Here is a 25764-nt window from a genome sequence, read left to right as displayed (position 1 = left end):
TATATGTATATATATATATATATATATATATTAACCCATTTTTAACCCAGCAGTGTTGGTTTGCAAGGCCCATTGGTAACCTGAGCACAGTGTTTTGTTCTGAGATGATATGCTAAAGATGTACGGCTAATATTTGAATTTGGCTTTGCAAAGAATGCAAATTGTTTTTTAAGTTAAACTGAGTTAACTGACTTAAAATATTTAATCGCTTGATTTTTTTTTTTAATTAGTGTAATCAGTGGCGGGCTGTGGATTTGACACCTTGGCCTTCAGTAAAGTCCTATTGAGCTCGACTTGAATCCCTCATAATACCATCATGTATGATACCATGGCTGGACAAATAATATACAGAAACACACTTACACACTACTGAGTGAGTGTTGAAATTGTCCTCGCAAGTGTATCTGCAATTAAATCCACACTTTTCACTCCTTCAGCCATTGTGGTTTGAAAAATCAATAGTATATTTTTGATATTTGAACGGTCGCCAGTTACGACTTTCTGGTGTGTTGATTCCGCATAGCGCTGCTCCTTGATGAGTGAACATTCAATCACAAAACGCTTTCATCTTCTTCAACATAGGGCCAGCAAGAAGGCCTTACTGTCATGAATTCAACTGTCTATCAACTGTAAAAGCCCCCTTGAAACTCAAAACAGATGCCTGCACGATTGAATCTGAAGGCCTCGGACGAAACGTGCGTGTTACTGGCATTATGAAAACTGCCAGGGAACACAAAATCTCTCACCTAAAAATAAAACCCTAGGATATAATATGACATCAATGTGAAGAATATGATCATGATTTCTTGATTATGTTAGGCCAGCAGAGGATGCCTTGAAGACCTTGAGCGCTCACTTCAGTTTATATTTAACCTTTAAAAAAAAAAAACGTTTTGCTGATTTAACATATTATATTGATCTGCAAAATCAAAATGATGTATGCACCTCAAATGGAAAATAAAAATCCTTAAATTAGAAAGATTTTTTTAGCAAGGTGTACATATGCTATAATGACCAGGGTTATATGTGTTTTATTGTTATTTATTGCCATTGAGGTGTTGTGGCAACCATCAATTTCTGATACGATCAACACTCCTGTTTCCCAGTCCTGAAATGCACCATTCTGTTTGAGTGTGGGAACAGGAAGAGAGAGAAAGAGAAAGCATGTGTGCTACATCTTTGGGCATCAGTGCCTGTGTTTTGGTTGTTAATCACTCATTAATGCGTCCCTAATCCATAGCAGATTTAACACTACAATATGTTAGCATAACCAAACATGGCATTGTGTTAAAACAGCTAATAAATTGTTGTGTCCTCGTGATGCTCTAATGTAATGACTGTAAATGATGGCCATTGTTTCCATCTGTTCACCACTAAGAGGTAATTTTAGCTGTTTAAGTGTAAACAAGTATTCATTAAAAAATAATTAAGTTCTTGACTACTCAATGTTTGGTGTCCATGTAACAACCGTACCGGTATGGAACAAAATAGAGTAGACCACAACATTAACAAGCGCCTGCGAAGGAAGGGCTGAGTGAACTATATTTATTCATAACACAATGCAAGAAGGTTACTTTTAAAGCATATTTGAGTTTTAACTGGTTTTGCAACTTCAGTTCTGGGCTCACATGTCACACATGGACCATGTTTTCTGAGAACCACCTATAATTATCTTCTTTATTGACAAATATGACGAACTATTCAATGTTGTATGCTCCCTGAATCATAATTTTACCAAAGCATTTTGGACAATGTTGTGCAAACAGCTGTGGATGGCCTGTTCTGCTTTGTCTTAAATGTTTCCCAGTGCACCAAACAAGGTTAAAAATGCATGGTTGGAGAAGTTTGTTTTGGAAGAACTTGAAAGCCCCAGTCTCAACCCCATCCAACACATTTAATGAATTCGAACAGAGTTGTGGGCCAGCAACAGTGACCTCTGACCTCACAAATGTTCTTCAGGATGAATGGACAAAACCTCCCAGACTCACTCCCAACAGTGTCCTATGTTGCTGGATGTTACTGCAATGAGGCGTGCAGCACCATACTTTGGAAACTCCAGTTATGAACACTCTTTTTTACATGTGTGATATAAGTGGCGGCGTGGATCAGTGGTAGTTTGGTCGTTTCCCTACCATTGTTACAATGTTTACGTATCCTTGAGCAAGATACTGAACCCCCATTTGCTCCAGATATGTCATCAGTAGGTCGATGAGGTAATCGTGTGAAGCGCTTTAAATCCTGTAGGTAGAAAAGAAATAGAAAACAGCCCATTTGACGAGAAAAGATATAGCGGGATAGCAGATGTGTTGAAACATTGCCTGCTGGATATATAAGAATTAAAGGGCGTGTTCTTGAGAACCTACAGTATCATTTGTTTGATGTTGACAAACATCACAGTCAGCAAATTTCTAGTTGCACCCGCCACAAAAATTATGATGCGCCCTTTTTATGCAGAGTGCAGTCTACTTCCTGTCACCAAATTGTTAGATACGTCCGGAGAGCAACATCTTTGTGCGCGGGAACGCCCAAATAGGCGGAATGCGGTCTGCCAAATTCTCAAAAATGGTGAACTAGATTTATATAGATATATAGCCATTTTTTAAAACCCTGTCTTTCCAATATAAAGTGTGATCTCACTTGTGATTAAAACAACAAGAATAACCACAAAAACTGAAAAAGGTGGGGGCCACAGCAACATTATGCTTTGATGTGAAGTAGGGGGCCGCAAAATATCATCCTGCGGACCACAAAAGGCTCCTGGGGGAGTGCAAGATGTGAGTCACTTCGAATGTTATTTGTTGACGTTAACATGATTGGCGAATACAGACTTTAGGTGCGACTCCAAGCCCTATTTATCATGAAATTAGAATTATTTTGACATGTAAATTGTAGGATTTTGATGTTTGTGTCACTTCTGTTATTTCGTTACCGTGTTAGAAAAAATCCCTAAGGGAGAAAAAATCCTTATGGGTCGATCAGGGTAATCTGGAGCAAAATGTGCTTCAGAAAGCTTAGTCTCAGTTCCAGGTCTTGAGTCATCCCAACAGGACAAAGACCCCAAACAAAAAACTCAGAAAGTAACTGTTAAATCTTATTGTCAATTTCAAGTTATTTCAGTGGCTACCATGGATTTTTGTTTCACAGAAGAGTAATTACTATTTCTCCCATCCGTGCACATGGTTTATGTAGAGCAGGGGTGTCAAACTCAAATACACAGTGGGCCAAAAGGAAAACTTGAACAAAGCCGCGGGCCAGCATTGAACAAATGAATCTTTTAATATGGATCCAAACATGATCTGCTTTAACATTGAATATGTAACAAGCAATACTTATTACTATACAATATATAACATAATAGTCCAAATATGCAAAATTGAATTAAAAATAAAAAACAAAACAATGACATTCATTATATTAATAAAATGTGAATAATAATAAATAATTATTTTAAAAATAAATAAAACAAAAATAAATCAATCAACCATTCAAGCTCATGTCTTGGAGTAGCAAGAAAAGGTGTTACTATTATCATATAGAATGTAAAATGCTATAGTAGTTATTTGGTATAGCCTCGCGGGTCAAATATAATCACACTGTGGGCCAAATTTGGCCCCCGGGCCTGAGTTTGACACCTATGATGTAGAGTATACACTGTATGAAAAATGCTATCCTTTTATCTGCTTGTGTGTTTTGTGGATTTTGCAAGGACAGAGAACAGTGGGAGAAACTGAGCACCGTGATTTCACAGTCGTGTGTGCTGCTCTCTGACGCGAGCTACAAGCCACAGACTCCACCCCTTCCTGGTGTCACAGGTTATCTCCTAAAACACATCAACGAGATAACTGTCAGCGACTTGATCCGCATCACATCTGAGCAACAAGGTAGCTGTTTTAAAAATCGTTTTGTATTTTCAACAGACTTTTTCAGTCTCATGGGTTTTTCAATTTGTATTTCTGTACACTTGTTTTATAGTGCTGGCAAATAAAATTCATTTTTTTCAAGAACCACGGGAAGTGCACATGCTTTATTGAATACAGTATAGTATACCATATTTTCACAACGATAGGGCATTCCAAGTTAAAGGGCGCAGTCTCAGTTGTGTGCGCTATTTCTGTAATTAACACGTACACTGGGCGCATGCTAGTTGACACATATTAGCTCACGCATGCTAGATCTCGTATTTTGAGAAAGAAAGACCAAACTGTTGGTCACATCACATAAGCAGTCCCACAGGTACAAAAGCAGCTTTAGTGGCAACACGGCCAGCCATTGGTTGGACACATTGAAAGTAATAAAACGAGATTATCAATGTCAGGGGAGGGATGTCACTAGTCAGTTTTTTTTTAAAACCAAAACTATCATCGAACATCCACTGAACAACATAGAAGCAAACAATGAAACGAAGAAATACAATTAACACCAAACATACATCTCTCATGCCATTCATATCCCAAAAAGAAATAAAAATAACACACAAAGGGTACTGCACAGCATTCTGGGAGTCTGAGGTGGGGGCAAACCACAGACAAGAGAACAGAGGGTAAGTCAAACTGTTAGCCGACTTCGATTTAATGAAACATTTACCACCTTTATAAGCCCATAATAAGGTAAGCGGATTTGAATAGTAACTTAGCCAGCTAATGATTGTGATAGGGGTTGTGGTATTGCCCCCCTCTTGTAATGGTATGCCCCACTTGCAGGTGGGAGGCGCGTTTTACGTGTTGTCAGAATAAGGAACCAAAGGCATGCTTGAACGCACGCGCACATCTCTTCTTACACAATGATCTCTAAATAAACCTCTGAGGTTAGCATCTCTCCCGCTGCTCCGTCGTACACGAACGTTTTTTGGGTGGACGACAGCTTCGGAGGCCAACAATTTTTATGAATAAGGGTGGAGGGTCGAGGGCGGAAGATTGCGGCTGGAGGGCGGAGGACTGACCGGCAAAAAGAATCAAGTGCCTACCTTTGATAAATACCTATTTTTATGCTTCTTGATATAAGTATAAATGTGTGCTATTGTGGTATATGTTGATGTGGCATTTGTTGGATGAAGGGTGGTCACTGCTAATTTTGTGTACATTTCTCTTGCAGGTTCACTTCTATTAGGGAAAGCAAGCAATGAGTCTTGCGACGACGACTCTCTGTCAGACATAGTGAGTGTCGCTTTTGTTTCCAGCTTCAACAAAATGGGTGTGTTGGTTTAAGTCTTACCCATGTGGCAAATGTAATATTTGTTTTTTTTTGTCTTTTGTTTTAGAACTAGTTGCTTCTTGCCTTACATTTTAGCACAATCCATGCTTGTATATATGACCGCATAGTACAGGGTCCAGAGTGAATCTTGGCTCATTTCCATGAGACAGAACCATTCTTCCACAACTAGTATAGTCAGCCATCGTGTTATGCGTGCATGTTAAATGTCCTGTAACTTTAATCCTTTGTGTATTTGTCTCAAGGATGGCAGTTTTAAATGGTGAAAAAAACATGGGGTGAAATGCATGAATCTCCCCTAGAGGTATTTATTACTTACATTCAAGAAGAAGTCATATTTCATGCAATTTCTGAGACAAAGTACTAATTAGTAAGCACATGACCATTGTAGGGTAAAAAATGATATACACAGTGCCCGCTTCTTGTTTTCAGAATACAAATGAACTGTTTTCAAGCAGTTGCTGATATTGGCATACGTTTAAAGCATTTTGACTAATCTAACCTAAAACCAACAAAACATGTTTTTACAATATAAGAACTGAACACATCAAAAGAAAGGTGCGACTCTTCTTTAACTAACTTTTTTCCCGCTTACAGATTGAGGTATAGCTTTTTTTTTTCTTTAGTAATCAGCAGTCAGACATGCCACTCCCAGGATTATTTGCAAAGTTTCTTGTTGTTGTTTTTGATCTGATCAAATCATCTGTCATTTTTTTGATTATTTGATGAATCGGATGAAAAATAAATTTGCATCCCTTTATAAAAAAACAAAACAAAAACAAACAAAAAAAAACACCAGGAAATTATTTCAAATCAACATATTCCAATTGACCAAGAACCACCGATGCAAAACAACATTCATATGTATGTCATGCAATATCTGACAAATTGGCTTATTCCAGGACAGTAACGCCCTTTCCCTTTCACTCTTTTAATTTTTTTTTTCTTTTTTTAATTCTTGCTTGGTGTCTTGCATGCTCAGCGACTCCTCCACCTTTAGCGAAAGTGCTATTTGTTAGAAGGTTGGCTTGACGCCATACTTAAAGGAGAAAGCTGCATGATGCGGAGCAAGCTATTTGAGCTTTTTCAAGCAGCAGCGAATAAAAGGACTTTGGAAGGACTGGTGACAGTGTGACGTAAATTCAACGTTTTGTTTTAAACCAGCTTGGAGCTTCCTCAGTAGCCTGATGTTGATTGGTCGGCTGGGGGATAAGAGAGAAGGGATATGAACCAAACAGGTGAACTCTAACCATCAAGTGACTTCCTCTGTGTATTCTTGAGGCATTTTTTTTTTTACTTTATACATCTTGCTGTGCATGCACGGCAATCACGGCCTGTCACGTTTTACTTTTCCCTCCCCCGTGCGACCAGCTGTTCTTCTGATTGCCGCAGTCCCATGTCCACTTAGGTGGTGGACCACTTGAAGGTACACTGCTTTCATGGCTTTTGGCACACTTCTTGATTGTGCTTACCTATTTTATTTTTTTCACCCGCTGCCCCCTCCCATTCAGGCCTCTCAGCTGTTATTAAGCTGTTGTGATTGCATGCAAACAAAAACACCAGTCATGAAATACCGCCACATACATTGTAAGGTGCCGATACAGAATTGGGTGGTTCAGTCGACCAGCGAATTTGACGGCTTCTAGCATAATATCAGAAGGACGTGGCTCAATTACCCAGATCTTTGTGATTACTTCTGTCAAAAAGATGTTAGTGAAAGTTACATTCATGATTAAAGTCCTTACAGTGTGTAAAGGTAAAAATGACAGACTCTGAAATTGGTCAGCTTCTTAAAGCATTGACCTCCCGAAATCCATCCATTGGGCAGTAGGCGGGGGACACCCTGAACTGGTTGACCTCGTAAAATGTTTTTTTTTTTGCCTTAAATATCTCTTCAAGATGCAAATCAGCTACATTCTTAGTGAAACAGGTCATCGGTTTCTACTCCTGAAATGAAATGATTCATAAATATTCAAATCACAATTGGATTCAGTTTTTTGTGTTTACTTGTTATTTTAGGAGGGTGATGAAATACAAAAATAAGAATGTACTTTTACAAAGGAAAGTATTTTTACTATCATGATTTACAACTCCCATTATAACATGACACAATGACAAAAAAAGTTAATTTTGTCAATGTGTCGTTATTTGAAGATGGTTAAAAAAAAGTAAGGAGCCTATTTTGACAAAAATGTAAATGCTAAAATGTAGGCAATTAAAGTCAGGTCAGAAATAGAAATCCTCAAGTACAGATACCTGCAAATTCTCCCCAATTAAAGAAACAATATTATATTACTTCAGACACTGGTTGGAGCTGATGTGATCTTGCATCAAATCATCTATTTGCTTGAAAGCCACATCAGCTGCATGAACATGAACTACAAGCACAGGAATTTCCCACTTTGGTGAATGGTACGGGCTAATAAATGTGTTACACCTCTGATGCCCGTGGTAGTGTGAAAGGGACGACAGACACACACACAGCGTAATTGTCTCGCTCCCTTTGGTGCCGTCAGACAATTTTTTTTTCTTCTGACCCTCTCGTCTTTCAGGCTGTGGGTTTGGGCCTGGACTATGTCAAACTGGGAGGTCTGACCAGTGCCGAGAGGATGACTAAATACAACAGGCTGGTTTCTATAGAGGAAGAGCTGTCCCAACAGGGGATACTGGGTATGTTTCTTTTAGTCTCGCTTTTTCTCTGAGAGAAGGCCGGACAAAGGCCCAAAGCAAGAGCGGAAATCTCTCTCTCTCGCTCTCTCTCTCTGTCTCTCTCTCTCTCTCGCTCTTTCTCTCTCTCTCTTTTGTGTGTGAAAGAAACCAGTGTCTGCGGAAGTATGTGTGTGCAAAGATGAAATCTCTTACCTTGGATCTGTTAATTAGCTGCCCATGACATGCGAGGACAAGCGCTTTCCTTGTCTGTCAACCTTTTTTGGGGGGGGACAGAAAAGAAAACAGGATGTGTTTGTGAGATCATTCCTGACACAAAAAAACGTATGCAACATGTTGTGGGTTGATCCTACAAGGCATCATTTCATTTGTATTGCGAGCTTTCTTTTCAGCCATTCACTTGATTTGATGATTTATCTCATCCACAGTCCCGAAGGAGCAACACTCGCCACCACTGTTCCTTGAACCCGAGGAGGAGGTAGTCTAAAAGGAGGCCATCTTCTGTTTGTATGCCTCCATACCACACATTTATTGTGCTTGCTTCAATCACTTTCTGACTTCCTACTTCCATTCTCCATGTACTCTAAAGTAGGAAAATCCAGTGACCCATCACATGTACTTCTTTATAATCTTTTCTCAGGATTGCATACAACTGTACTGTGGAAACCATTGATATATTTTTAACAGTACCCTACACTAGCTCAATAATGTACTACCACAAAATGTCCTTCCCCAATGTAATATTTGAGGCTATTTGGGGTGTTATTGACGTTTCAAATGCTATTTTGTAATGAAGGACCTGAAACCTGTAGTCTGTGTTATTTTCATCAATCATGTTCTGTCCTTTAGTCATTTTAGCAGAGCTGGGCCGTCCGTCCCCAGGGCGGAACGGTCCGTCCCTTTGGCGTGGCCGGACAACCATTTATTGGAGGGGGGGGGGGGATACAAATTTTAAAAAGGTTCGATTAGCAAAGGCCGAAAATGAACACAACAGACACTCACAGCACTGTGATTGGTGAATGAAAAACTATACGGGAAAATGTCATTGCGGAATGTGCGAAGGAAAAGCATACAACAATTTTAGTTTTTCTTTAATTGGCTGTGCGTGTCAGGTGTACGGCTCCTCTGTGTGTCGCAGCACAGGTAAGTGTTCTTGATGCCGTTTGGCTATCGCTGTTGACTCGGACAAACTGGGCTGGCCTGGAATACTGAGTCGAGTAAATTACATTTAATCATAAGAGTTTCATCCTGTAACAAATTCTATATTGTACCATTACTGCATCACCTGTGGGAAAACTGTTTCGAATTTCGACCAAATTGGACTTTGACTGTTCCCTTAAATGGATTTTGTTGGATTTCTGTCATTCATTTCTGAAAAGCCTGACCCCAAATTGACCTGCACTGACGGGGTATGGTGATGCAATATGCTCTGTGGCATAACGACCAATCTGCGTCGCAAATAAATGTTAGTTCCAGCACATGAATGAACATGAATCAAACTGGGTTTAAATTGAGGAGATAACAAGGAAGTCAAATGGATGCGCACTTGGTCTTTTTTTTTTTCATTTAGCTGGTCTTGAAGTGTGTCACACAACACTGACCCTGCTGTCAAACATAATCCAATCATTCTCATTCTAGCTCAATATGCTGCTTGGTTTGTTTCTCGAGTCGATAGATTACTTCCCGTTTCGATTGGGACTATTGTTAGGACTAAAGCTCAAGTTAAATCCAGTCTAAGTGAGACTTCTTCCGCAGCATTTGTTTCATTGGGAGCGGTTGAGTGGATTCTTTGATGCCCTCTGAGTGTGAATCTGGGGCCTTAAAACAACAATGGCATTTCCTCCACACTGTGTTAGGGGGACAGCAAGCTGGAAATTGCACCTCAGTGCTAAATGAAGCCTAAATCCGTAATAACCAAAAGTGTCCCATAAGTGACGGGCAGGGCACAGTTCACACTTCTCATTTTTCAAGCGCTCACACGAGGAGTTGTCTGGGAAATCTGGGCGGGTGTTGAGAGAAATCAACACAAGAGCTAGTGTTGCGTAATAACTTGCACAGCCATTGTTAGGCTTCAATTAAATCATAACAAAACAACTCAAATTGGTTGGATCAAAGTATTTGGAATCTCGGCAATTATACAGACAGGAAGTGAAAATGAATGAAAATACCGATTCACTAGCCGAGCAACACACACGTACACACATGCGTACACAGAAATTGCTAGTTCAGATTTCCTTTTGGACATTCCCAGGGCGGGCAAGTTTTATGGGTGTCATATGGTAAGGACTGCTGGACAGTCCATAGAGAGACGAGCAAGGAAGCAAAAGAAGTGTGTGCTTTATGTGATGTAATTGTTCCTCCGTCATCTAGAAGGCCATAAAATTTATGTTTTGTTGGAAATATATCTTGAGATTATTGTCTAACGACACTCCCGTAATCCTTGGAAGACTATTCCATCCATTATCTGTCCCGCTTCTCACAAGCGTCGTGGGGTGTTGGAGCCTATTCCAGCTGTCCTTTGGAAGGAGGCGGGATACACTCTGAACTGGTTGCCAGCCAATCGCAGTGCACACAGACCAACAACCATCCGCGCTCACACCCCCACCTAGGAAAAATTTTAAGTGTTCAATCAACCTGTGGGAGGCAACCGGAGTACATGTAAACTCCACACTGGATGGACACCATGCCTACTATATGTGTTGCTGCTGTACAAATCAAGGGGGGAAATGCGGAAAGGGATTCTACAGACTCTCGCAAGTGATCACAAGTAAGGGAATTCGCGGCCAGAAATTAAATGAAAGACGAAGACAACTGGCTGGCTACCCTGCTAATGAAGGGGGGGGGGGGGGAGTACTATCCTGTAGTGTAGTGTTTTTGTGTTGGTCCTGCCAGATTCCCTGCTGGGGGGGGCAATGGTTATCTCAGTCCTGCATACACACACATGCGCGCACACACAAATTGCAAGCTCAGATTTCATACATATGGCAAAAATGGCTTTCTTTGGAAAATACTTTTTGCAGTCTGGGGAGCCAACTTTTATACAAAACATAAAATCGGTTAAAGACATGTTTCTTTTTATTTAAGGTCTTATTCCTTGTTTCTCACGCCTACCCGCAGAATAAAATACATTACAACTTTATTTGTATAGATCTACTCCATTCTCAACATTCTTGGTGAATGACACCCCAAAACTGTTAGCAAGGAAATTCTCTTCACACATAAAAATCAAAAAATCACAATCTATCAAAAGACTAAGTGGATAATACAGATAAGATAATAATGCAAATCAGGAGACCGTCCAATAAAAACAAAGTAAAAACAAATCTTTTTAAAAGCGATTGACACGTGCGTTACTTAGAACAAATCTTTCTGTGTAAATATCCAATGTTCCAATGTGGACAACTGCAGCCACTGCAGCCGGTGCAGTACATGTATAAAATATTTTTCAAATTTAATGGGTGTGGATTATATTCAGGTGCACTCAATTGTTGGTAAATTACAGTAGTCTTCATAGTTGCTTGTTTTCCATCAGGAAAACTTCAAAAACATACAAATGATAAAAATAATAATGGTAATATCCTAAGAGACGTTTGTTGCCTCCATTACATCGCGACGTTTCAGCAAGATTTTCTGAAGTTCGTCATCTGTAGATGATGATGATGGTGTCGAAGATCCTATTTTCGGTTGCGAAACAGTTGTGTCAAAATTCCCCTGAAAGATTTCAACAAAAGTACAAACACTTCAAAAGAAATGTATAAAGTTACGGAGCTAATATGTGATTATGTGTTGCACTCACTGCTTATTTTTTCCTTTTTATTTCTACATATTTGCTTTGTACAAATTCAAAGGCCGTGTTCTCCAAAGGTTGAATTTGAGGGTCACGCGCTTTGACCGCACGCTTGCCAAAGTCCAAATTCATGCGGCCTTTACATCTGGCATTTGTTTCTTTGGAGACGAGGCCTGAGCGAAGGTTGCTTTGAAGCACACTTTTATAGCTTACATTGCTCCGTTCATATTCTATGACGCTCTACGTCGCTCTTCTTCTACACGTCAACATTTCAATGTCCAACTGAACACATTGCCGCTATCTTGCGGCAGTACAGAAAACTGTCAAGTGAGGGGAGCCAGGCCTGTCCAAATTTGCTACGGCTTATGCGGGCCATGCGGGCTTGGTCCTTTGAATTTGGACACCGCTATGGTATACATAGCTGTATACACTTAAACATTGAACTATCACAGTGAGCAAATGTCGGACTGCTGGGCCAACATAATCAAAATCCGCAGTGGAGGACCCGTTTGACAAACTCCATTACCATGATTGCTTTAAGTTCCTGGAAGGCAGAATTGGTGGGCTTCCTCTCCATCTAATGAAAGGAAAATGATAACAAAAGAGACGCAAAACATAAATATTATCCTTATTATTTCCCGTGCAAGGCATTCATTCTTATTCTTAAATGCACCCCCAATTACAAAAAAATGACAACACGACAGAGCACACATCAATAATAACACAGAAAGTCAATCGACCCTTTCCCATTTTTGAGGCAATTGCTTCATATACAGTTGCAGGTCCCAATTATTGTGGTGAAGCAATACATGCAAAGATACCTTGCCTGTATGGCCACACCTGCAGAACAAGAACTAAACAACAATGACAGAGCGCTAAAAAGTATTCATACTATGGGTCCATTTTATAGCATAACCATATACAAACGTGTATTTCAATCCTCAAATGGGTAAAAAGAATCCTCAGTCACAAATGTGTAACATGAATCTGCAAATGTGTGATTGAAATCATACATTTGTGACAAAAATCTGAAAATGTGTAAATTGGTCTGCGCAAACAAATGGTTAAATATGCGAATTGTAAACACTGGGCTTCATGATTGGCCGCGTTCTTATATGTGACTTTTGTACACTCCTGCCATGCACGAGTCACAAACGCGTGTAGTGATTTGCAAATGCGTGACTGGAGACTTTGTGTGTGGCTCCGTAAGCTACAGATTCAGACCACAAGGGGACGCAAGTGTTCTACCAGCCCAGGACCACCAACATAAACATGAAAATTTGTGGATTCTCAGTACACATTTGTGACTTCAGTCACGCATTTGCGTATTCATGTTACACATATGTGACTGTGGTTACAGATACGGATTCTTTTTACCCATTTGTGGATTGAAATACACATGAAATAAAGTAAATGGTTCTTGCTGCAAGACTGGCCCCATATCATACCCTTTGAAGTTTTTTCCCATTTTGTGACCTTACAATCGCAAACCTGATTGTATTTCGTCGAGATTTTATTTGATAAACTCAAAGTAGCACATGATTGTGAAGTGGAAAAAAATAATGCATGCAAATCGGAAAAGTGGCGTGCATTTGTATTCAGCCTGCTGTACTCCGATACGCCCTCAATACAATTCAGTGCAATCAATTGCCTTCGAAAATTAACCTAAAAATGGAGGGGATGGAAAGGAGATCTTTGAACACCTATGTGGGTGACCCCTAGATTCAAAAGGGAAGCCAAGAAGCGCAAGTCTGAGCACATTAACTCAAAAAACAAGTTTACGTGGGAGAATGTCATAGACAAAAAGTTGTCTTTTTGGGATTGCGATGATTCCATGTTGGGATTTACAGAAATCTAATGACAACACTGTCTCTCCTGTACCTCAAAGTCAAACCGAACTCTTGAGGACAAAATAGTGAAAATATTCTGGACTGAGACGACATCATTTGAAAGAGGAGTGAGGGACAATAAGGTTGAGAAACCAGCTCGAAACAGAGGAGGGAATTTACAACACCACTTATCTCACACATACAATGCCACCCCTTCCTCCCTTCCAAAGACATTTAATTATTGAGCCTCTCTCGTACAAATAACAAACAACACAGGCACTTTTGGCCGTTATGCGCCTCCACAAACCATAATCACAACTGAATAGAATATTACTGATGATGATTCCACCCAAACAACTATTGTCGGAAGAAGCAAAAACCTCTCTTCAATGTATCTTAACGACTATCATTTTGCATCCCAAAAGAGTGATACCATTTGTGTTTGGGGTGTGCCTCTCACTTGGGGACTAAATAATAGTGTCTCCACCAAGGTTATTTTAGTTATCGAAAACTAACAAAATAACTAAAACTAAAATTGAACAAAAAACAAAATAAAGCAAAAATGCTTTTAAGAAAATGAAAACTAGCTGAAACTTCATTTTATGTTTCGAATAATTAATTAAAACTGACTATTATGCTGAAAATGTCCTTAGTTTTCATCTTTGGCAATCATTTTAATACACGGGCCTTTGTTGTTGATTTCAAATGTATTTATTTCAATATTACTGCACGGCCGGAAGAAGAGAAAGTCGGACAGTCATCTGGAAGCTTTAGTCCTCTTAAAGTGTGTCGCACAGAAGCGACGTCATCAAGTAGCAGTCAAGTAAAAAAAAGCCAGCGGAAGACGTCTCTTCTAGGAGATGATTTTGTGCGTTGTTTTGGCTGGAATGGCTCCCCTGCTTTTGTCAATTAAATCAGCACAAAAGGCAACGCCAGATAAAATCTGCTTTCCTTTTTTATTGCATGAATGAAATAAGATTAATAAGTAAAAATGTATGCTGTACGCCTGGGTTTAATTCTTCTGCAAATGAATTCAAGCCACAAATCCACTTAAGAAGTTGGAAACTTGTCAAACAAGGCATCCTAGCTTGATTATAAATAGTGTATGCATGCATCTTACTTTAGAAGCAGTATCATGTACAGCACTTATTTCAATTCAAAGTCTGTGGACTGTGTTTTAAAATATTTTGGTTGAATTTGTACTACACAATACTTACAATGGTGTTTTTCTAATCTTGCACACAAGTAAAACAAAACTAAAAACTAAAACTACAGTATTTTCACAACCATAAAGAGCATGCGTTAAGTGTCGTTTCAATTCTGGCTGCGAGTTTTGTATTAAACACATCAGGCGCACTGGATTATTGGGCATAGGCATGGTAAAAAAGATGCCAGTTTAAAACAAACGGTACACTAGCATGTATGCTAGCGTATGTTTTTAAAAAGGCAATGGGAGTAAAATTGAGTTCGGTTGTTCTTTTTTGAAGTATTTGACACAATAGGTTGCTTCTCGTCAGCGTCAGTCAGTCTTGTTGCCGGGCAGCTCCTCACAAATTATGAGTGAAGCTCAAACAGTGCAAGCGGAAACATCAGCGCAGGTGTGGGCAAACTACGGCCCGTTAAACATTTTAATCCGGCCCGAAGAACTTTAAAAAATAAATAAATGAATAAACATTGTTAATGTTTTATTTTCTAAATACTGTGGTTTTTCAAATACACATATATTGTTGTAACTGTAAGAGAAGCTGAAGATCACAATAACCTTTAGTAACTTTATGAAATCAGTTTGTGTATTTCTAATTATGTTTTTATATATTACTTGTATCATTAATGATTGCACACGCACACACACTCACATTTTTGTTTTAGTCTAATCGGACATACATTGTTAGTTAATCTCCTGTCTTTTGGTGATTTAGTTTAGGCTAAACAGACCTTCATTGTATTTTAATTTCTTGTTTCCTGGTGATTCTTGAGTCAAGCTAATAAAAGCAGAGCCGGTGGGAGGAGGAGAAGGAGGAGTCACGCGGAGCGGCTGCGAGCGGGCGAGCTGCCTGCTCGCTTCCGCTTTGTCCCACTCTTTCTCCCGCCGGCCGGTGAAAATGAACGCCATGTCTGGTTCCTCCTGGCCTCTCAGCCATCTTTTTATTTCGGCCGTTACCTTTAGTAAGTTATTTCAGTAAGCGCTCCCAAAAGGCGTCAGGGCATTTAAACCTGACAGTAACACTTTTGTTCACTTTCATTTAAGATTATATGTATTTTTTTTTCTCCGATGAGGTGAGGTTACCAAAACACAACATCTACTCCTGGTCCAGCCCCTCTGTCAAATTTTAGAACCCATTGTGGCCCGCCAATCAAAAGGTTTGCCCTACCCTGTATTAGCGGCTAATGTGGCTAATGATTAGCAATCACAATCCATTCACAAATTGTCACACAATGCACTGTGGCTGCTTCCCAGTGTTAGTAAAGCTGTAGTCGCCATCTGTCATCCATCACTCGCATGCCACTCCCAACTTCCGATGTCCAGTGGTTGGAGTTTCTTCATCTAGCTTTCCAGAATGATTGCAAGCTCTGAGTTCATTTTCTGCACTACAATACCGAATGGACGCGAGCCTTAAGCATCCTCTTTCAGTCCACATGCTGTCCTCCGTCACATGCGCCTTTCCTCCATGTAAGCAGTGTGTCGGCAGGCAATGCTGCCAAGCGGAGCGCTCAAAGTCAAAACATTTAGAGATTTTGTAACTCATGCACACACCAGGCACACTGTATTTATTAGGTGCCCCGTCCACTTTGGAGAAAATTTCCGATGTTTATGTGCACCTTACGGATGTGAAAATACAGTGAGTGTTTTAGATAAAACTAAAACTAATAACAACAAAAGCCACTCTGAAAACGAATTAAAACTAGCTCAATTAAAAAAAAAAAACTCAAAACAAAATAAAAACTATCGTTTAAATTCCGAAACTAAAATGACCTTGATTTCCACACCAACACAACAGCAACAGCTGTCCAATCATGGTGGGTGGATTGACCAAAATAAAGATAATATCGATACAGACATTGGTATTGATATTTACCAACATTAGTGTAATTAGAGCAATACAAGTTTTTGTTTCACTCCTGTATGCACTTGCTGCAATTTTATCGAAGCAGTAACCGACTGAGTCCTTGTGCCACTTCTCACTACCACATGCACAGAGCACTGAGCTGACACACTGCTCTCTCTGCGGCTCTTTTGTGTTGTCCCTCCCGTCACCTGAGTGGTGCCCGGTTAACAAGCAGGTAGACGCAGCACGTCTGTGTGGCTTTATTTGGAGAACACAAATGATATTGGCAACAACGGTAAAATTGCAGTCCCTATAAAAAAATCCTGAAGATTTAGCACAACATGGAAGAAGTCACCTGTTAGAAAACAATGAGCTGCAAAAATGGAGAGAGCAGAGAAATTCCCTACTGCCTGAACTCAACAGGACCCAGACCTCTAATGACAACTTCCAAGTAAATAACACAAAATTGGCATAATCATAAAAATTGATTATCCACTATGTATTATCATATAAATATAGTACTCCTTTGCCTAATACTGTAGTGAGTATAATTAATTGAAATTCTATGGCAATTTATAAGTGTATAGCAAGTAAACTCCAATGGACTTTACACATACTAAAATGTATACATTTGCACATTTTTTTTAAATGTATTTACATAAAATTAATTTGAGTTGTTTTAATATTGATTTCATTTCTACATTTTTTTGGTTTTGCACCCAAAAAGTAATTGTTTGAATAAGCGTGATTTCGATTATTACTAAAACAATCGTGATTAATATTTTTTTCTTAATCAATCAGCCCTGCTCAGCATTAGATGCCATCAATTCAGTGCTCTGAGAATCAAATGGCCTTGGTGAATGAAATTATTCACAGACATTATCATTATGCTCTGCATAATACACATGGGGTGGGAGTGAAGCTGTGCAAGGAGTTGGGCTTTCGGTCATGGACAGTAAAGTGAACAGTGTTAAGAGAGATGCGAATCTGCTTGCTGGCAATGGACCTAATAGCTGCTAACCTGATTTCATGACACTGTACTTTAAGCCGCACTGAAATGATAATAAAATTACTGTATTTCAGTGGAACTGTAACGTATCACAGTGGTCAAATGATTAAATCCTCAAACAAAAAAAACAACAACCTGTCTCCTGTTACTAGGTCTCTGGCTGACAGGCCGAAGCTGAACTCCTTTCTTGATCCTGTTCATCATTTCTTCAACGGCTTTCTGCCTGACATCCACTTCTGTAAAACACGTCCACAAAAGACACACACACGCAAACACACACGAAGGAGGAATAGTGTCAAAAAACAAAATGACTGATTTTGATTGCATGCATAATTAGCAAACACTTGAAATACCAATTATGTGTTCTATTAGCTCATAGGACCAATTGTTTTTAATGATTATGAAGGAAGCTCTGGTTTGAGTATTAAGTTTTATTAGGCGGCACGGTGCAAGACTGGTTAGTACGAAGAAGAATACACAAACCGTTTATTTGTAGCTAAAAGTACCCCTCAAAATACATTTACATACTTATTTCTCCTGGCAGTTGACATGTGGCTTGTGTGTTAGCTTGTGTAAGCTAACCAGAATACTGTTAAAGATCACTGGCAAGATCAAAAGTGTCTGACAGATCTTGTGCACTACACGTTAGCATTAACATCTTTGCAAGAGCGAAGATGTCACAGTTGCACAGCATGCCGGCCGGAGTTGTCTGGGCTACCTGTTTCCCAACAGTCGGGTTTGGTCGTAATTAATTAATTAAAATGATTATTGTACGATGGCGGTAACAGTTTAAGGAACAGATATTTAAAAAAAAATTATGAATATTCTCATTCATCCAGGTCATTTTTATTCTAAGGCCATTCATCCAAGCATGCATCATAAATTCATGCTCAAAGGACAGCGCAAGTTTGAGGGGATGTTGGAGGCTCTACCACAAGCAAAAATGCATGCAAACAACAGTCATTAAGAAGCAGCGACATGAAGCCTCTGCCAGTCAACGACAGTCGTATGAGTGAAATCACTCTCGTTCGTTGGAACAATAGTTATTGAAGCTCACGATGCTCAAAAGTGGCTCTGTCCTGTTTGTGATTTGTAAGAGACTAAATTATGGAGAAAAAAATGGTTTGTGCGTTTAAATGTTTTATTATTTGGCTGTCTTGCTAAAAATCAGTCTTGTGGGCTTTTACTCCTTAACAACAGAAAATGTTTTGAGTAATCAATAAACCATTTGCAATTTTTGTACCTGCTTTCTTCTGAGAATTGTGGACCACAAGTGGAATATCACTGCTGTTTTGTCTCTTTCTGATTAATGACAGCAGGGAGCTATGGAGAGAACACAAATCAATCATGTTTTTATGACTCAACATTCAAAAGCTGCGACACGTGTTCATTTTTTTCACTTTAATTGAAATTCAACGACAGTGTAAAAATTCTACAGTTACAAATCTGGATTTTTGTGGTGAAAAAAAAAAAAAAAGAAAACACTGAAACATCATTTCAAAACTTTTTCCACCGCAATGTAACCTAGGACTGTAAAACCCAATTGAAAAAGAAACTAATATAATTTTGAAAGGGGCGTAAAAAATAAACAGGATAACATGTATTTTATTTGTAAGATAAGGCTCGCGCTTATCCAACCCGGACCACACCCACACTCGGACCAGCCCCTCGTTGATTTTTTTTTTAACGCTGATCTTCCGTTCACGCTCCCATTCCAGTTCTGAGTTGTAATAATACTGTTCACCAGACATCACATTGTTCCACTCATGGATCTCGCCATTAAAGAAGGAATTCATCACCAAGAAGTAGACTTAAAGTAAAAGGCCGGTTAAAATTCATTTTCCAGCATTCAATGAGTCAGTCAAATCGATTAATTATCAAAACACGCATGCATATTGGACATTTTGGACCGCTTCGCTTAATCCCTGTGACATCACGTGTGCTGTTCATTACTGTTCATTTCGGACTTGTTTACTGGTCTATTGTGCTATATAGTAAAAAATTAAGTAATCCCATGAATTAAATATCATGACAAAAGTCAGAATCAATTTTCATTTTTCCGCAGTTCCAGCCCACTAACTCACTACACCTGCAACACTGATTTCTACAAACATTTATAGAAAAATCATGGACTCAAATTGCAAAACGTTCAGACAACCAGAAAAAATAGTTGCTATGAGTTTGACAACATGCCAGGAGCACACTTGAAATTGTTGTGCATGGCGTCCCCCTATCAAAGGATTTTATTTTCCATATGCTTTGTAAAAAAAAAAAAAATTCATTTCGGCTTTGAGAACGGAATCGGGAGAAGCAGACAGGCTCGTGGACTTTCTCAGCCGTGGGGCTCATATTTGATCAGTGACGCCTAGCTCTGACGCATGGGAGTATGTGTCGACTATTCAATGCTTTGCAAATTACTTTGTGCCAGAGTGATGCATTTGAATAATGAGATCCTGCTGATGCTGTGCCTCTGCTGACCACATCTTGTGACTTCAAAATTTTCAGGAAGAGCCTGAAAGAACAGCGGAATTTTATTTTTTTTGGGGGGGGGGCGAATCCATGATCTTTCAATTAAGGCAGTTGTGGAAAATCTGCAGAGTCCCATTTAACATGAATTTGAATGTGATTGGTTAATTCCAAACACCGACCCAGCTATATGGATAACAACATTATCTTAGTTGTTTATTTTAGTTTTGTCATGATCCGCGTCGGGCATGACAGGGGTTTTTGTCATTGTTTTCGTCTGCATGTGCTTTTGTTATTGTTTTTGTCACTTTCCTACCATGTGCACTTTTGTTTATGTTTGTCAGCTGAGTAGGGCGTTTCCCCCCAGCACTCTGTCTCACCAGCCACGCACCTGTTCCCCGTTATCATCAACACACCTGATTCCCATCTGCTCCCCTATTGACTGGACTATTTAAACACCTCACTCCGACAACCCATGGTCGGAACATTACTCCTGCTACTCCGTTTGGACTGTCACGACCGCTCCCTGATCTCCTTCACGGCCATGTTCTTGCTCTCGCTCCCTCTCATGTCCCTGGTTTTTGTCACTGTCTTGTTCCTCGGCTTTTGTTCTGTTTAGTCACGTTTAGTTCGTCTTAGTCATTTTGCACCCTGCCACGTTTGTTTGTCCATGCCATGTTGTTTGTCCTCATTTGATTAATTTAATAAATTCCCTTTAGTTTACCCTTTTCCCTGCTTCCTCGCACCTCTGGGTCCACCTCCTCCTCGCCTACCGGCGAACCTGACAGAATGTTCCGACCAACCACGGACCCAGCGGGAAGCTCTCGGCGACGTCATCGTCGTCGCCGCTCGGACTACCCCCCTCAGCCTGCCGACCAATCCCGCGTCCTTCACGTAGGTTCTATTTTTCGTTCCCCACCGGTTTTCTCCCCTGCGTTTCATGATAATGTTAAGGATTACCCACCTGTCATACCTCCCCATTTTATTATAGATTCAGATTACCAAGAAGATTTTGAGCGCAATGCAATTACACCACCTCACATTATAGTAGACTCAGATCACGAGGATGACTTTGAATACATTTATGACCAGTTGTATGCCCAGCATGACACAGATTCCGTTAGGATCCGTCACTGTCCTCCCCCCGAACAATTTCCGTCACCTTTTTCTTTTGACCGTTTTGAGACCACCCCCCTCTTCGCCGACCGGCGACCGAAGCCTGACAGAATGGTCCGACCAAACCCGGACCCAGCGAGGGGCTCATGGCGGCGTCATGGATGCCGCCACTCGGACAACCGCCCTCATCAGCCTGCCGACCAGCCCCGTGCCCTTCCGGAAGGTTCCGCCTCTTGTACCACGTCTGTTTCTCCCCTTGCGTTCCAGGATCTTAGCATTGATCGTCAACCCGTCATTCCGCCCCACTTGATTACAGACAAAGAGTTTGACCACGAATCCTTCTACAAAAATATTTTCACTCTTCTAGGCATGCCTTATCCTCCGTCGGTTTCCGCACCTGATCACGTCCCCTTGGCATCCCATAGCTCACGTTCACCAGCACCTTTAGTCTCTGTCCCTCGTGTCGCCCGTTCCCCTGATTCCCTATGGCGGCAGGCTGATAGGGATCAGGTTCCCCGTCTCGGCTGCGCCCGGCCCGCCGTCGCCTCCACGCCAGCTGCGGCAACCCTCGTCGCCTCCACGCCAGCTGCAGCAACCCATGCCGCCTCCACGCCAGCTGCGCAGACCATGCCGCTTCCACGCCAGCTGCAGCAACCCACGCCGCTTCCACGTCAGCTGCAGCAACCCACGCCGCTTCCACGTCAGCTGCAGCAACCCACGCCGCTTCCACGTCAGCTGCAGCAACCCACGCCGCTTCCACGTCAGCTGCAGCAATCCACGCCGCTTCCACGTCAGCTGCAGCAATCCACGCCGCTTCCACGTCAGCTGCAGCAATCCACGCCGCTTCCACGTCAGCTGCAGCAATCCACGCCGCTTCCACGTCAGCTGCAGCAATCCACGCCGCTTCCACGTCAGCTGCAGCAACCCACGCCGCTTCCACGTCAGCTGCAGCAACCCACGCCGCTTCCACGTCAGCTGCAGCAATCCACGCCGCTTCCACGTCAGCTGCAGCAATCCACGCCGCTTCCACGTCAGCTGCAGCAATCCACGCCGCTTCCACGTCAGCTGCAGCAATCCACGCCGCTTCCACGTCAGCTGCAGCAATCCACGCCGCTTCCACGTCAGCTGCAGCAATCCACGCCGCTTCCACGTCAGCTGCAGCAATCCACGCCGCTTCCACGTCAGCTGCAGCAATCCACGCCGCTTCCACGTCAGCTGCAGCAATCCACGCCGCTTCCACGTCAGCTGCAGCATCCAGTGCCGGTCCCTCACCAGCTGCAACCTCCAGAGTACCACTCCGGCTCCTCGCCAGCTGCTGAGCCCCGTCCCGGCTCCTCGCCAGCTGCTGAGCCCCGGCCCGGCTCCTCGCCAGCTGCTGAGCCCCGGCCCGGCTCCTCGCCAGCTGCTGAGCCCCGGCCCGGCTCCTCGCCAGCTGCTGAGCCCCGGCCCGGCTCCTCGCCAGCTGCTGAGCCCCGGCCCGGCTCCCCGCCAGCTGCTGAGCCCCGGCCCGGCTCCCCGCCAGCTGCTGAGTCCCGTCCCGGCTCCCCGCCAGCTGCTGAGCCCCGTTCCGGCGCCTTGCCTCCGTCCCAAGTTCACGTTCCGGCGGAGCACGTCGTGCGTCCGCCTCAAGCTCATGTCCCGGCGGAGCACGTCCTGCGTCCGCCTCAAGCTCATGTCCCGGCGGAGCACGTCCTGCGTCCGCCTCAAGCTCATGTCCCGGCGGAGCACGTCCTGCGTCCGCCTCAAGCTCATGTCCCGGCGGAGCACGTCCTGCGTCCGCCTCAAGCTCATGTCCCGGCGGAGCACGTCCTGCGTCCGCCTCAAGCTCATGTCCCGGCGGAGCACGTCCTGCGTCCGCCTCAAGCTCATGTCCCGGCGGAGCACGTCCTGCGTCCGCCTCAAGCTCATGTCCCGGCGGAGCACGTCCTGCGTCCGCCTCAATCTCATGTCCCGGCGGAGCACGTCCTGCGTCCGCCTCAAGCTCATGTCCCGGCGGAGCATGTCCTGCGTCCGCCTCAAGCTCATGTCCCGGCGGAGCATGTCCTGCGTCCGCCTCAAGCTCATGTCCCGGCGGAGCATGTCCTGCGCCCGCCTCAAGTCCATGTTCAGGCGGAGCGCTCCCTGCATCCGTCCCAAGTTCACGTCTCGGCGGAGCACGTCGTGCGTCCGTCTCAAGTCCACGTTCCGGCGGAGCACGCCGTGCGTCCGTCTCAAGTCCACGTTCCGGCGGAGCACGCCGTGCGTCCGTCTCAAGTCCACGTTCCGGCGGAGCACGCCGTGCGTCCGTCTCAAGTCCACGTTCCGGCGGAGCACGCCGTACGTCCGTCTCAAGTCCACGTTCCAGCGGAGCACGCCGTACGTCCGTCTCAAGTCCACATTCCGACGGAGCACGTCGTGCGTCCGCCCCAAGTCCACGTTTCGACGGCGCACGCTCTGCGCCCGTCCCAAGTTCCTGCCTCGGCGGCGTCCGACGAAACGCCGCTGCTTCCCGTTGCTGCCTCGGCGGTGCTCGACGATCCGCCGCTCCACGTTCCTGTCTCGGCGGGGCTCGACGACCAGCCGCCGCTCCACGTCCCTGTCTCGGCGGGGCTCGACGACCAGCCGCCGCTCCACGTCCCTGTCTCGGCGGGGCTCGACGACCAGCCGCCGCTCCACGTCCCTGTCTCGGCGGGGCTCGACGACCAATCGCCGCTCCACGTCCCTGACTCGGAGGGGCTCGACGACCAACCGCCGCTCCACGTCCCTGTCTCGGCGGGACTCGACGACCAGCCGCCGCTCCACATTCCTGTCTCGGCGGGGTTCGACGACCAGCCCCCGCTCCACGTTCCTGTCCCGGGTGCGCCCGGACGTCCGCCTGAACGGCCACGGGTGGACTCATGGATCTGGCCTCCCGGACGGCCGCCTGAATGGCCACGAAAGGACTCGCTGGTCTGGCCTCCCGGACATCCGCCAGACCGGTTTCGATCACGGGTCGTTGACCCACCGCCCGACCCCTTCCGCCCACCCTCGTTTTTGGACATGGTTTTCTTTTTGTGGGACGTCTGGAATCCGTCCCTTGAGGGGGGGGTACTGTCATGATCCGCGTCGGGCATGACAGGGGTTTTTGTCATTGTTTTCGTCTGCATGTGCTTTTGTTATTGTTTTTGTCACTTTCCTACCATGTGCACTTTTGTTTATGTTTGTCAGCTGAGTAGGGCGTTTCCCCCCAGCACTCTGTCTCACCAGCCACGCACCTGTTCCCCGTTATCATCAACACACCTGATTCCCATCTGCTCCCCTATTGACTGGACTATTTAAACACCTCACTCCGACAACCCATGGTCGGAACATTACTCCTGCTACTCCGTTTGGACTGTCACGACCGCTCCCTGATCTCCTTCACGGCCATGTTCTTGCTCTCGCTCCCTCTCATGTCCCTGGTTTTTGTCACTGTCTTGTTCCTCGGCTTTTGTTCTGTTTAGTCACGTTTAGTTCGTCTTAGTCATTTTGCACCCTGCCACGTTTGTTTGTCCATGCCATGTTGTTTGTCCTCATTTGATTAATTTAATAAATTCCCTTTAGTTTACCCTTTTCCCTGCTTCCTCGCACCTCTGGGTCCACCTCCTCCTCGCCTACCGGCGAACCTGACAAGTTTGCTCTTTTAGATAATGAGTTGTACAGGTTACAGGTCACATTTGTGGTAGAAAAAGCGTTGAAAAGTTTTTATCTTGGCGTAATTTTTTTCTATACCACAAAAACCTGGCTTTTGAGCATGGGTGTGCAGACTTTTTATAACACAGTCGATCAGAAAGAAATCAGCCTGTTGACATCATTCAAAAGTTACCTGAGTGGATTGAAGTCTGCTAAGGTTGAAAGAGGTGGTGGTGGTGGTGGTGGTGGTGGACATGGAGGTAATGGAAGTTGTGGACTGGTAGCTGTTTTTAGTTTCTTTTGAAGTTCTTCAACTGACCAATCGGATGACAAAATAGATACAATGGATACAGTGATACTATACAGATATAGTTACTGTTGTTAAATCCATGAAGCTTATGCAATCAACGTGGTGGTGATATCAACACCGCCCTTCAAAAACAGAAATTGCAAACTGAACTAGGATGGCTTAGTTTAGATTAGGGGTCACCAAGTAGGCCCCCCCAAGGACCGCAGGAGTAGCCCACGACTCTGTTCTAAAATAGCTCACCTGTGATGAAACATTGTGATTTTCAAGGAATGTTGTTTCGAAATGCAAATACAGGCAAAGATTTATAGAAATGAAGTGTCGCAAAATGCTTGATATGTATCGTTTCACTAATTATTGTAACAAAAAATGAGAATCATGATCAGAAATTGTGATACAAGAATTACTGTTTTTGATTAAGCATTAAAAAAAAATGGAAACAAATTTGTTATTTTAAAAGTGTGTATCAAACTGAACTGTGGTAGCCCTTTGCATTCATCTGTATCTGAGATATAATTATCAATTTTAATAAGGTCAGTCACCCCTGGTTTACATTCACCATACCAAAGAGACGAGAAAATAATCGAATACAATACTATACATTTTTTTTTAATATATAGCGCATTTCCCAAATGAGCTGAAGCTCTAACAAAGCGCTTTCCATATGCCGTCCTCTAAATTAGCAGGTAATTAGAACA

At 43.0% G+C, this 25764-nt stretch overlaps 2 protein-coding genes across 2 annotated transcripts in view; one reads left to right on the top strand and one right to left on the bottom strand.

Moving 5' to 3' along the window:
- Positions 1 to 8443, top strand: part of eno4 (enolase 4) — a 31282-nt gene extending 22839 nt beyond the window's left edge. Inside the window, exons 10-13 of the mRNA XM_088304019.1 lie at positions 3707 to 3881; positions 5092 to 5153; positions 7761 to 7878; positions 8304 to 8443. Of these exons, the coding sequence (XP_088160145.1) occupies positions 3707 to 3881; positions 5092 to 5153; positions 7761 to 7878; positions 8304 to 8362 (414 nt within the window). The 3' untranslated portion in view covers positions 8363 to 8443. The remainder of the gene's footprint in view (positions 1 to 3706; positions 3882 to 5091; positions 5154 to 7760; positions 7879 to 8303) is intronic.
- Positions 8444 to 10928: 2485 nt separating this feature from the next.
- shtn1 (shootin 1) overlaps positions 10929 to 25764 on the bottom strand; it is a 41067-nt gene continuing 26231 nt past the window's right edge. The window contains exons 11-15 of the mRNA XM_088304018.1: positions 24953 to 25073; positions 18791 to 18870; positions 17683 to 17783; positions 12189 to 12239; positions 10929 to 11586 (exon numbers count right to left, since the gene is read on the bottom strand). Coding sequence (XP_088160144.1) covers positions 11455 to 11586; positions 12189 to 12239; positions 17683 to 17783; positions 18791 to 18870; positions 24953 to 25073 — 485 coding nt within the window. The 3' untranslated portion in view covers positions 10929 to 11454. The remainder of the gene's footprint in view (positions 11587 to 12188; positions 12240 to 17682; positions 17784 to 18790; positions 18871 to 24952; positions 25074 to 25764) is intronic.

This window comes from Idiotropiscis lumnitzeri, chromosome 9 (genome assembly GCF_059441095.1).
Source record: "Idiotropiscis lumnitzeri isolate Australia: NSW breed Sydney's pygmy pipehorse chromosome 9, RoL_Ilum_1.0, whole genome shotgun sequence".
NCBI classification, from domain to species: domain Eukaryota; kingdom Metazoa; phylum Chordata; class Actinopteri; order Syngnathiformes; family Syngnathidae; genus Idiotropiscis; species Idiotropiscis lumnitzeri.
The sequence above is the reverse complement of the archived record's forward strand: the minus strand, read 5'-3'. Positions and strand labels throughout refer to the sequence as shown.